The sequence below is a fragment of the Haliotis rufescens genome, unplaced genomic scaffold (genome assembly GCF_023055435.1).
Source record: "Haliotis rufescens isolate VD_foot unplaced genomic scaffold, xgHalRufe1.0.p SCAF_15, whole genome shotgun sequence".
Lineage (NCBI taxonomy): Eukaryota > Metazoa > Mollusca > Gastropoda > Lepetellida > Haliotidae > Haliotis > Haliotis rufescens.
The window spans coordinates 19,900,034-19,913,379 of record NW_025963835.1 but is presented as its reverse complement, the minus strand read 5'-3'; the positions used below and the strand labels follow the sequence as shown (position 1 = coordinate 19,913,379).

At 39.7% G+C, this 13,346-nt stretch overlaps 2 protein-coding genes across 2 annotated transcripts; both read right to left on the bottom strand.

The window, feature by feature from the left end:
* Positions 1-2,941: 2,941 nt before the first annotated feature.
* Positions 2,942-8,390, bottom strand: LOC124135150. Its single transcript, XM_048395917.1, has 5 exons — positions 8,331-8,390; positions 7,351-7,452; positions 7,137-7,172; positions 4,270-4,338; positions 2,942-3,179 (listed from the first exon to the last, which is right to left on the bottom strand). The coding sequence occupies exons 2-5, from the start codon at positions 7,450-7,452 to the stop codon at positions 2,991-2,993; spliced, it is 396 nt and encodes a 131-aa protein (XP_048251874.1). The 5' UTR covers positions 8,331-8,390; the 3' UTR covers positions 2,942-2,990.
* Positions 8,391-9,940: 1,550 nt separating this feature from the next.
* On the bottom strand, positions 9,941-12,884 carry LOC125379942 (stimulator of interferon genes protein-like). Its single transcript, XM_048395843.1, has 2 exons — positions 12,303-12,884; positions 9,941-10,089 (listed from the first exon to the last, which is right to left on the bottom strand). Exons 1-2 carry the CDS (start codon positions 12,871-12,873, stop codon positions 9,941-9,943), a joined length of 720 nt encoding a protein of 239 aa, XP_048251800.1. The 5' UTR covers positions 12,874-12,884.
* Between the last annotated feature and the right edge of the window lie 462 nt (positions 12,885-13,346).

Sequence of the window (13,346 nt, the reverse complement as noted above, 5' to 3'; positions counted from 1 at the left end):
CTGCAAGAGAGAAATGTTGTTGTTTTTTAAGGTAAATGTATTAATGTTGTAAATGAATACAAATGCCTTGGTATATTGTTTACCCATACACTGAATCTGCTTGTGTCTGTAATTAATCTCACTAACAGAACAAAGAAAGCTCTGTTACAAGTCCACTCTGTTATCTTCAAGCTTGGAGTTATTTCACCGAAAACGTATTTCAAATTATTTGATTCTCAAATAAAACCTATTTTACGATATGAGATATGGAGTTGTACAGAGTTCTATGCAATTGAAAAGGTCCATCTTCTCGCTTGTAAAAAGGTTTTGAATGTTGGTATGTCAACACCAAATAATATGGTCAATTGAGAACGTGGGAGATTCCCATTGTACATTGTATCTTACACTCGTTGCTTGAAGTATTGGTGTACCTAAGAAAGCCTACAACATGCTTGTCTTGGAAAGAACACATGGGCTTCATGTAGTCGTAAATTGCTTTTTCACATATGCCTTTGGTTTCATTTGGCTGTTCCAGACAATTGGAAATGCAAATGTTTTCATTAACCACTTTCGCATGCGTGCCATTGATATGTTTCATCAGAAATGGCATTCAGATATTTAAGTTCAAGATTGTGATACTTATCGTCAGTTCAAGTCATTGCTTGAACCAGAATTTTAATTATAAAACTTACGGTACAGAAATTTTCGTAAAATCATTATTTGTTTTAGACTTAACCTGAATTATCTAGAAATTAACACAAGGAGATTTTCATCTGTTGAGAAATCACTAAGGTTATGCCCATTCTGTGACATTGTTGTCGAAGATGAATACCATTTTATGTTTATTTGCCCCATATACGAAAATCTAAAAAACAAGTACTTACCGCAGTGGTCTTTATCTCATTTTAATGCTATAAGATTGTCTTCATTACTGTCCCGCAAGGATCTTTTAACACAAAATCAACTGGCTTTGTACATACATCATGCGTTTTTGTTACGAAGTGAATTGTTACCTTGACTTTGTATCTTATAAATATGTAATGTAACTCCGTTGAAAATGGGCTTGTTGCCTTTCATACAATGAAGAATTGAATTCAGTTCAATGAAACTATTTATTTGAGAAGCAATATCACATAAACAATGTAAAGAAAATTAATTTCATGGCAGATAATGAAAGATATTTGAGTTATAAATAAACAGTACAGATAACTTTTACATCTAAGAATACAACTCATTGTCCTCGTGGAGATTTCGGGATAAAATATGTCTTCGGAAACCTATACTGGTTGTAACGGGCGACTTAATGGATGGGGTTTTCAAGCCCGATAACGTGGTTTGACCGTGTATCATAATATCCAAACGGCGTGAGACGAGACGTTAGTTTGATGTAAATAGCTGGGATATTGCTGAACGCGGCGTTAAACAAGACACTCGCCAAGAAATGTGTTAACATGACTAAAAACAACTTTTTAAAACCTTTTATCACAATTATGCTGTACAACAGAGTTGAAAACTAACAGAACGTGAAGTCGGAGCTGCTAATACTGGGTGTGGTACGTTACAAATACTCCCAGGCTCCTATTGAATATCAAGCTAATCTACTATTAATGGTGTCCCCCCGATCTGCTTAAAACGTTTGTTTTATAAGAAAGGTATTTCTAAAGTCTTAATATATTAGTCTTACTGTTCAAATAGAAAAGGGGGTTTTAACTTTGGATCTCATTGCGCACTTGCATTCGCAACTTCATATTTTACGACAGGCGACATATTGGAAATCACTCAGCATTTTGAACTTCGAACGCTGTGGTTCACAATATTCTAACAATATCCCAACAGTCTGTACATCCCAAGTCTTGATCTGCAATCCAGTGACTTAAAACATGGGAAACGATCTTCGCTATCAGGGCAAAATAACACGCAATCAAGCCGTCACCTTGCCACCAGATTCTCTTCGCTTGGCTCTCATGGCAAGCAGGGTATAAGGTAAAAGATACAGGAATAGTTCGAAGTTTTTTTTTAATAAACTTGAAATAATGAGAAAACAATAGAAATAACAAGAAAATATCTCAAAGAAATTAATTGAGATAAGTAGAAAATATAATAATTAAATCAACGAGAAAATAATCGAAAATAATCGAAAATATTCGAAGTAATGACACAATACTTTTTCACACACAAAAATCAAATAATGTGCAAATACTCGAAATTACAAGAGAGAAACATATCGAAGCAGCAAAAAAATAATTGAGTTTTTGAAATAAACTTGAAATAAGGAGAGAAAACTCGAAATTCGAGAAAAAACCCGAAGTAATGACAAAAAACTCGAAATTTCCCGTTTTGGAAATTAGCTTGAAATAACAAGAAAATAATCGCAATTACGAGAAATAATTGAAATAATGAGAAAATAATTGAAGCAAAGAAAAAAACTCGAAATTTCTAGAAAATGTACAAATTCTTGAAATAACGAGAAATTTCAATTTAAAACAAATATACATGCAACAAAAGTGGCACCATTAGGCTTTCGTATTCTGGAGCAGTCTGCAGAAATCTTTGAATGATTATGATTTTCGGAACTCATTCGGCAGACAATTCCAGACCCGAGAAGCCTTATATGCAAATGACTTTAACCCGAACTTTGATGATTTAACCCGGGGGATCTCCGTCGTTTTAATACTGCCTGCCTAAGGGAATAGGTGGTTTGTTTTAAGGTTATTAAGTTTTGAATGTAGCTTGGGGAAATGTTGTTGAATTACTTCCCGAGACATGTCCTTTAACGACTTATATGAAGAAAAGTAGTACCAGACATCAACTGGGAAGTGAGCTGTTACAATCACCATCACACAATCAAATCTAAGGGCTCTCTTGTGGATTTTTTGCCAATTTTGTTGTGCCACTGTTGTGCTTTGTTGCAGAACTGTCAAATAAGGTGAGGGTAATAAAATAATATTGAAGACAGGAAGATTTGTGTCTACTTGAGACAAGTGGTCACCAGAATCATACATAAATTGGGTTCATATTTGGTTTTGACACATTTGCAACACCTCTTTTTCTAGCATTTCACAGATGCATTTCTTCTTGTGTAATGTGGGATGCCTGTTTACGACACTTGTTTCAAATCTGTCCCCAAATAGATCGTCATAATTCCTTTCAATGCAAGAGAGTAATTGGTGTTTTCCAGTGTTTCGTGCTCTATCCTGAAACTAAAATAAGAACATAATTATTTCATGATGACGTCATCACAAGGCAGAGTTTATGAGTGAGTGAGTGATTTGGGTTTTACATCGCATTTTACAGAATATCTGTAGGATAATAAACGAGCTTAATGCTTTGGACAGGTAAAACTTATTCCACTCGGGACATAAATTTGAGGTTATGAGCGAGTTGGGTTTAAACGCCTCTTTTAACAACATATCAAACGAGCTTAAAACTCGGGGCGGGCAAAACACATTCGATTCGGGACACGAACTTGATATCAAATGGGAACGAGTTATTTATTACCAACGATGCTATTCAATGAATTATCAACAAAATAACGCCAAGTGTCCAAGTGTCTTAATAAAGAGAGCAAAGGTGCGTATGGATACAAGTATGCGAAGTGTTAACATAAGGCCGCATCACTTCCGGCATGCCATGACATTGATGAAACAACACGTTTTAGGTTGAAATGACTGACATAATTTGGTTTGCCATTGCGATTGCACATAGGTCGGCAATTGCAATTTGTTACTGCCTTTCAGCTGATTCAGGCTCACTTCAGGATTGTGTTTTCGTACATCGTGGAGCTAACATATATGTTGATATTACAAGCAAATGCAACATCTTTATCACTTGAACGTAATCGATGTGGTCAGCCAGCGGATTCGCTTGACAAGCACGCTTTTTAAACATAATAATGAAAGTGGAATTAAAACATTCCATTTAAACATTAAAACTTCCAAGGATCTGCTTGGATTTTCAATCTCAGAACAGAACCAAGTTCAATTATGTGAAAACATTTGATTTTTCAAATTTGTACACCGCTATCCCACACGAAGAACGTAAGGGAAACATGATGATCTTAGATAAAGTTGCATCTCTATCGTCAAAGGTTCACTGCAATTTGCTAAAAATGGAAGGAAATGACATCTGAAGTTTACTGAGAAAACGAAATGTGCATTAAGCGTATGATGTGGTCGGAATCGTACAGTTAACTCTACCTTTAGTAGAGATTTCTTATGAACTTGAAAATGTTTTTTGTCGATTATATTTCCTCTTTTTCACTTTTTAAAGTGTTTTCATCAATAAAGATACCTCTCTGTCTCTGTCCGGGACAGCTTCACCAGCCTCACGTGACTCGTAAATGATGTCACATAGGTATTTCTGAGGACAGATAACACGTGGGTTAGCATTAACGGATGTGTGTTGTACACTTACAACCGGTGTCACACATTACATCTCGTATCACAAAATAGATAGGTAGTCCCACGTTGCAAATGGTGTCACACATTACAACTTACGGCGCTCATTACAACCAGTGTCACGCACTACAAGGGGTGTCACGCCTTACGACCGGTGTCACACACTTTATAGGGTGTCACATGTTACAACCAGTGTCAAATATTACAAAGGGTGTCACACACTACATAGAGTGTCTCACATTACAAACAGTGTCACAAACTACATAGGGTGTCTCACATTACAACCAGTGTCACGCACTACATAGGGTGTCTCACATTACAAACAGTGTCACACACTACATAGGGTGTCTCACATTACAACCAGTGTCACGCACTACAAGGGGTGTCACGCCTTACGACCGGTGTCACACACTTTATAGGGTTTCACATATTACAACCAGTGTCATGCACTACATAGGGTGTCTCACATTACAACCAGTGTCACACACTACATAGGGTGTCTCACATTACAACCAGTGTCACGCACTACAAGGGATGTCACGCCTTACGACCGGTGTCACGCACTACATAGGGTGTCTCACATTACAACCAGTGTCACGCACTACATAGGGTGTCTCACATTACAACCAGTGTCACGCACTACATAGGGTGTCTCACATTACAACCAGTGTCACACACTACATAGGGTGTCTCACATTACAACCAGTGTCACACACTACATAGGGTGTCTCACATTACAACCAGTGTCACGCACTACATGGGGTGTCTCACATTACAACCAGTGTCACGCACTACAAGGGGTGTCACGCCTTACGACCGGTGTCACACACTTTATAGGGTGTCACATATTACAACAGATGTCAAATATTACATAGGGTGTCACACACTACATAGAGTGTCTCACATTACAGCCAGTGTCACACACTACATAAGGGGTCATACACAACATAGGGTGTCTCACATTACATTCAGTGTCACACACTACATAGGGGGTCATACACAACATATGGTGTCACACACTTCATAGGGTGTCACACATTATATAGGGTGTCACACATTACAACCAATGTCACACACTACATAGGGTGTCATACATTATATAGTGTGTCACATATTGCAACAGATGTCACACACTACAAAGGGGGTCACACACTACATTAAGTGTCACAGTTTATATAGGGTGTCACATATTACAATCAGTGTCACTAACTACATAGGGTGTCACACACTACTCAGGGTGTCACATACTACATAGGGTGTCACACATTATAAAGGGTGTCTCACATTACAACCAGTGTTACACATTATATAGGGTGTCACATATTACAATCATTGTCACACACTACACAGGGTGTCACATACTACATAGGGTGTAACATACTACATAGGGTGTCACATATTGCAACAGATGTCACACACTACACAGGGTGTCACAAACTACATAGGGTGTCACACATTACATAAGGTGTCACATATTACAATCAGTGTCACACACTACACAGGGTGTCACATACTACATAGGGTGTCACACATTACATAAGGTGTCACATATTACAATCAGTGTCACACACTACATAGGGGTCATACACAACATAGGGTGTCACACATTATATAGGGCGTCACACATTAGAAGCAATGTCACACACTACATAGGGTGTCACATATTGCAACAGATGTCACACACTACAAAGGGGGTCACACACTACATTGAATGTCACACATTATATAGGGTGTCACATATTACAATCAGTGTCACACACTACATAGGGTGTCACACACTACTCAGGGTGTCACATACTACATAGGGTGTCACACATTATATAGGGTGTCTCACATTACAACCAGTGCCACACATTATATAGGGTGTCACATATTACAATCATTGTCACACACTACACAGGGTGTCACATACTACATAGGGTGTAACATACTACATAGGGTGTCACATATTGCAACAGATGTCACACACTACACAGGGTGTCACAAACTACATAGGGTGTCACACATTACATAAGGTGTCACATATTACAATCAGTGTCACACACTACACAGGGTGTCACATACTACATAGGGTGTCACACATTATATAAGGTGTCACATATTACAATCAGTGTCACACGCTACATAGGGTCATACACTACATAGGGTGTCACACACTTCATAGGGTGTCACACATTATATAGGGTGTCACACATTACAAGCAATGTCACACACTACATAGGGTGTCACATATTGCAACAGATGTCACACACTACAAAGGGGGTCACACACTACATTGAATGTCACACATTATATAGGGTGTCACATATTACAATCAGTGTCACACACTACATAGGGTGTCGAACACTACAAAGGGTGTCACACATTATATACGGTGTTTCACATTACAACCAGTGTCACACATTATATAGGGTGTCACATATTACAATCAGTGTCACACACTACACAGGGTGTCACATACTACATAGGGTGTCACACATTATATAGGTGTCATACATTACAACCAATGTCACACACTACATAGGGTGTCACACATTATATAGGTGTCATACATTACAACCAATGTCACACACTACATAGGGTGTCAGATATTGCAACAGATGTCACACACTACAAAGGGGGTCACACACTACATTGAGTGTCACACATTATATAGGTAGTCACATACTACATAGGGTGTCACACACTACTTTAGGTGTCACACATTACAACCGATGTCACACATCACCAATCTATATATCAAAGCAATTTGATACTTACCATACATGGTTGTAAGTCATAATACATGACCTCCAACTGAAGACAATGTTAAGGAAAGCTGTAAGGTCAACCATATGAAACCATGATATGAAAGAGAATAGTTGCTTTCGTCGGATAGTATCTTTGAATCCATCATTCGAGCGAGTAAAACTAACATACCACACAGGTGATAATGATCATGCTGCTAGTTTAATAGAATTTTTCCAAAGGATACGGTTGGTCTCCAGCGGCTTGATGCATAGTTGATGAGGATATTGGTTCTTAAAACATGCCTCAGGGAATATGCTTGTATTCGAGCTTTCAATCTCTTTAACATCTGACAAAACAAACAAGCATTTTCATGTGGCAGCACGTCATAATACAGATGAAAATCTAAATAGCTAACCTATCACATGGAGCATCACATGGCAGCGGTTTATTACGACCAACACCTGAACAGCAATGTCGTTCTTGCACAGGTAGGGCTCCTCAGAGGTCAAAAGTACATTAGACATGTCACTGGTTTGTCAGCAACATCTCTGTGTTCGTACATTTCTCTCAAGTTGACAACGACACTTGCGACACTTTCCCAACCACGATCATTATTGTTCAAAGCGGCGTTAAACCAAATCGGAAATCACCAACTCAGTTTTATTGTAATAATAATTTATTGAAGTATCGGAGATGTCAAGAGACAATAACGTTAGTAATGGGCACATGAGTAATTTATGCTGAAAGCCATGGTATATTTGTTTGTTTGATGCTGGAGTTAATATTCCAGCAGAGTCTGAACCCGACAAAAGTAATTGATATTATTAGGCAAGCCCCGCGCCGTCAGGGTATTATAATATACATTCAACCAATTCACCAGGTCTTACCACCTGAAAAATTTAGTCGCTTCTTACGACGAACAATATGGTGCTAATGACCTATACCAACACAGAATCCACACGGAGTGCTTGTAGGGATGGACCTCCACCATGGTCTAGTGGATACCCCTGGCCATACCAGAAGCCGTTAATGGGGGTAATTGTTGTTACCTTGCCTACGCTCGGCATTAATGGAATAAAACAAAAAGTGGTCGTCTCGAAGTCTGTATACTGTGTCTGAGTGGGTTATCTATGTCAAACTGCGACATTATATCTCAGTGGGCTAGCATTATAAAACCGACAGAACCCCATTTAACCATAGTGTAACAAAGTAATGCGCACTTACCTGCACATGTGCAACATAGACCAAACCTGCTCCGAGGAGAGGTATGACTAGAACAAGAGCTGGAAGGAAGTCACTATTCAACATTTTCCTATCTGATGCTACCATTATGCAGATAATTAGCAGCATCAGCAAAATGCAGAATGTTGTGCCGCAACAGCAAATGCCGCAACAGTGACGAAAAGAGTGGATGGTGGAATAGTACTTCATGTAGGCAGAGGTGTTGGCAATATCCTTTGCTTCATAATATACTCTTTCAGCGAACTGAAACAAACACGAAGGTGTGCAAGTTCCAGGCCCGTTAGAGTGACTGTTTCAAAACTTTTCATCTCTGATAGGAGGAAGCAAACAACAAATGTTTTTCAGTAATCATTCTTTTCCCTTTTTGGAGAAACAATTTTTTTTCCAGTAGTTTCTGGAACAATCTAAAAGTCTCTGTAATATTATATATATAATAGGCTACCCTCATTGCTAAAGTGTGTGTGTGTGTGTGGGGGGGGCAGTTTAAGGATAGGTACATCCTTACCGAACAACAACAGTCACTCTTGACATTTAAGTCTGAAACAGTTTATATTACCCATAAGGGTAGAATGATCCTGTGCAATATCTTTCCGATATTTCCACATATGCCTTTCGGCGATTCTCTGTGATGATTGGTCAACTGAAGCCATATGACGTCACAGTGCTTCGTCATTGAGAAAAATATGATATGACGTGATACACTGTTTATGACCTCACGCATTGATTACATTACTTCATCTTAACAATAGGCTACTTCCAGTTAAGCTTCTCTGTGACATTTCATACGTCTTTTCTTTATTTCCCCTGAGGTTGCATTCTATAGAGCTATGTATAACATTGTCAGGTCATATATGTCATGTTACCTTGCTTCCAAGTTGGCGAAGCTCGTACCGTTGGTGCTGGTCGAGATCTCGAAAAGACCACGCGGGCCCTCTGCAAGTGGATTTCAAATTTTTCTCCCCAATGATCTTAGTAACAGTTCCATTTGCTGGCCCTTGAAAATTAGAAAAAAAGAGAGATATCATGGAATAATAATTAAATTTTCGTTGTGTTCACTGTAATTCGTGCATTATGACTAGCTGAATTGGTCACGTGTTATTGCATTCATTTCCCAATGAATGTAAAGACATTAAGCCACGCCCATCGACGGGGACTACTTTTATTACTACGGAATGTCGGGGAATCCAGATATTTTATAGTCGAGGGACGTGTATCGTCATGCATATGCATTTCCAAACTATCCTTTGCGGCCGACAGCCGAGAAGGAATGAAACAGCACACGTGCAGGCTCGCTCCACAAATATTTCATGTCTTCAGGTTTCATTTTAAATCCGCAATTTTTCAAAATGTGTCCTCCCGTTCTCAGGGACCTGATGTTCGTACCTGGCAGGTAACTGACCGTGTCATTTGAAACAGCCGCCTTCTCCCGGACATATTTGTTCCGGTTCGTTAGAGTCTTGACTGTTGCAGTTCTTCTCGCCTCTTGCCTTGACTGACAGGTCCGTTGTTTTTATCCTACTCTCCGTTGATTAGCTATTGACTTTGTGCGCGTGTCAAGTTATGAGCATAAATTAAACAATCACAGATTCATGTCACACCACAGTATGTATTCCAACACCTGGAATGTTTATCAATCTCGCCATTTGTGTCTGCTTTGATACATATAGTGCCTGGACTATGCCCTCACCTTTTTCGTTTTTCCAGTATTTCATCATTTCAGGAACAAGATGTTCAAAATCTCCTGAAAAGAGGATTTAGTGTACAAGAAACAAATGGTAACTTAAACACAGATTGTCAAATGAGATCGAAGTCTGTTAATAATCGAACTTTTCACGAAATGTACATGCCTATTGGCAATCTGTTAAAAAGTCAGTTCAGTATACTTAGCCTATGTACATTCTGTAGCAAATTGCTCGCTGCCGTGTAAAGGTGTTTTAACCTTAGACAAATATGTGGTGTCTTTGCAACATCGACATGGATGATTAATAAATCAAGAATGACAAGGGCAATAACGCCCTCAGATTATTTTTCACACAAAAATGTATTTCGTGTATGTACATTGTGATATTCCTAAAGGAAGCAAGGCCAGGTTTCAGGAAAAGGGCAATAACTTGATGTAAACATCACTACATAGTTGAACCCAAAATGAACTTTTACTCATAGAATCACAAAGATTCAATTTACCCTGCTCCATTCCTGTAAATAGACCACAATTCTTAAACATGAACTCTTTAACCCTTTTGTGGAACCATACCAAAAAGTCCCCCAGCAATGTATGCCAAGTTGAGGATTCGAGGGTGGAATTGGTCGTCAGTTCCCCTTGCAAATCGAAAGAGCCGACAGAGAGCTGAGGGTACCTTATGTGTGATCCACAGATTTAGTGTACGATTCACGAACGTTGCTCATGTGTCGGCCTCACCAAGGTTTGATATAGCTTGGATACAACGGCACAAAACATTCATGCACTTAACGTTATAGGTATGGGTGTTTGGACACGACTCAGTGCTGAACCTGTACATGCAGTCCAGCAGGTTTATAGCTAAGAGGGGCCACGAGTGTCCTAGCCGTCTAAGGAGCTGCAATTCGCTGTACAGAACTTCATTCCTTAGGCAAGCCAAACAAATATTATCATGGAGTATATTATTTCTAAATGAAAGTGTTGATTGTCCTTCTGAGGAAGACCCCTGAAGATCCGGGGTAGAATAGGTCTTCAGCAACCCATGCATGCCGTAAGAGGCACGTATGCTTGTCGTAAAAGGCGACTAACGTGATCGGGTGGTCAGGCTCGCTGACTTGGTTTGATGCATGTCATCGATCCCAATTGCGCCGTTTGATGCTGATGATGTCAATCACTGGATTGTCTGGTCCAGACTCGATTATTTACAGATCGCCGTCATATAGCTGGAGTGTTGCTGAGTGCGGCGTAAAGCAACAAACCAATAAACCAACCATCCATTTAAGGAAACTGTTAAGTGACAGCACGTGATTGAAGAGTTAGTAAAATGTCCAGCGGTGTCGTTGCCAGATGTTTAGCGGTACACGGCGACACAAGGCGTTATTTATAGTTATCAGCCTTTGTGTTAACAACAAACATGCCACGTTCGGGCTTACGAGCGATCACGTTGGCAATATGAGGCTTTTTACGCCTGACTTTCGTATTATTTGCGTGGGTTTGATACACATCTCAAAACATCAAACTGTAACAGCTTCCAACACTATTTCGGATTGAAGAACAGAGGCCTGAAAAATTCTGGACATTCCTTTATATTTAATAACGCCTGTTACTTTGTGCCGTTGCCGGTATTTGACCCATTGTGTCACCTTTTGTGAATGTAAACCTAAGACTGTGTTTCAATATTTTCTTACTTATTCATTCATCTGCTGTGGTCATTTACTGAAATCAGTTCGTCACGTGACATTTTGGAATTTAACGCACAACAAAAATTATTTTCATCGTACCTAACAGGCAGGACACAGTCAGTTCAGATAAACAAGACTTTGTCGAACAGAGAAAGTCTCACATGTGGTGTGTCTCAAGGGTCTGTACTGGGACCGATCTTGTTCACCTTGTACACAAGACCATTAGGGCATTTGATATCAGAAGAGCATGTGGCTCATCACTTTTATGCAGATGATTAACAATTGGTTGATAGTTTCAGTCCCCTCCTCGACAATCAGATTACATCTTTGAACAAGATAGAAAGGCATCACAATTTGTTAGCAGAGTTATGTCCCCTGGATGTGCAAGGGTCTGCTTATCTCGTATTCTAATCCCATGAGCGTAGATTACACCGACCTGATAAACGTCTACATTATACATGCGTATCTTTCCTTAACATTCAGTTGCGATTCCGATTATAACTTAAATACTCTTTAAACGGGCGTTTAGGCCATCTTATCCATCCATAGTTTAAAAACATTGAAGGTATAATTAAGCAAGCAAATACAACGTACGTGTGTCTTCGTCAAAGCATCGCCGAATTTTGAATGCATAGTCCTCTCCGGCAGGTACATCAATATAATTCAGGGTCTTCAGAATGCCTGGAAAGTCGCACTGGCATAACATTACAGGAATTATCTGATTTTCCCTGTTCTCAACAGAAATGCCAAACGCAAAATTCCGTTCATATTCGCACCATCGGCTTTCCATCGAAGCAGGAGACAGAATGAAGACAACCTTCACAGAAGACACGATTCCATTCTGTATCAAGGATCCAACATCGTGGCCGGGGGTAAAGTCTCGTTTTGGCCAAAGGCATTTCAAGCCAAAGTCTCGCTCCATGGTGTTGACCAGTTGCTCTGCCCATTCCGCTTCTTCCGGAGGATCATTACTATGGGAAATAAAAAGATGGTGTGATTTTCCATTTGGAAGTGGGGGGATGTCCAGATTCAGGGTGTTCCTTTGGAACGCTTCTACCTCCCTAGCAGCTCTTTCAGCCTCCATGCGGCGTTGTGCCAGCTCAAAGTCATATTCTTCATCTTCTTCCAACTGGATAAGGGTATCGAGATCCCTCGATGTGGCCATTGTTTTTTTTTCCAATGTCTGCAAGGGTCAAAAAAAGATTTTTCAACAAAATGTATTTACGCAAAGAGATCTAAAAATTACACTTGCATATAATACAACAGAGCCATCATAATTTTCAATACTTGAAATTAGCTATCGTCTCACAGTCAAAACACCATCTAAACACAACATCCCCACGTTGTGTATTATCCTAATGATTTAAGACCGCCTCCGTGGTCTAGTGGTAGAGCGTCCGACCGGAGAGGGGAAGGGTTTGATCCTCCGCCGCGTCATGCCAGAAGACGTTATAAAATGGTACTTGTTGTTACCCTGGCTCTTGGCATTAAGGGGCTCAAACAAGGACTGGTCGGCTCGGAGTCTGTATACTGTCCCTGAGTGGGGTATTCATGTTAAACTGCGGCATGGTATCTCAGTGAGCTAGCACTATTAATGGGCATCAGACCGGAGTACTACAAGCAGCCACACACAAACAC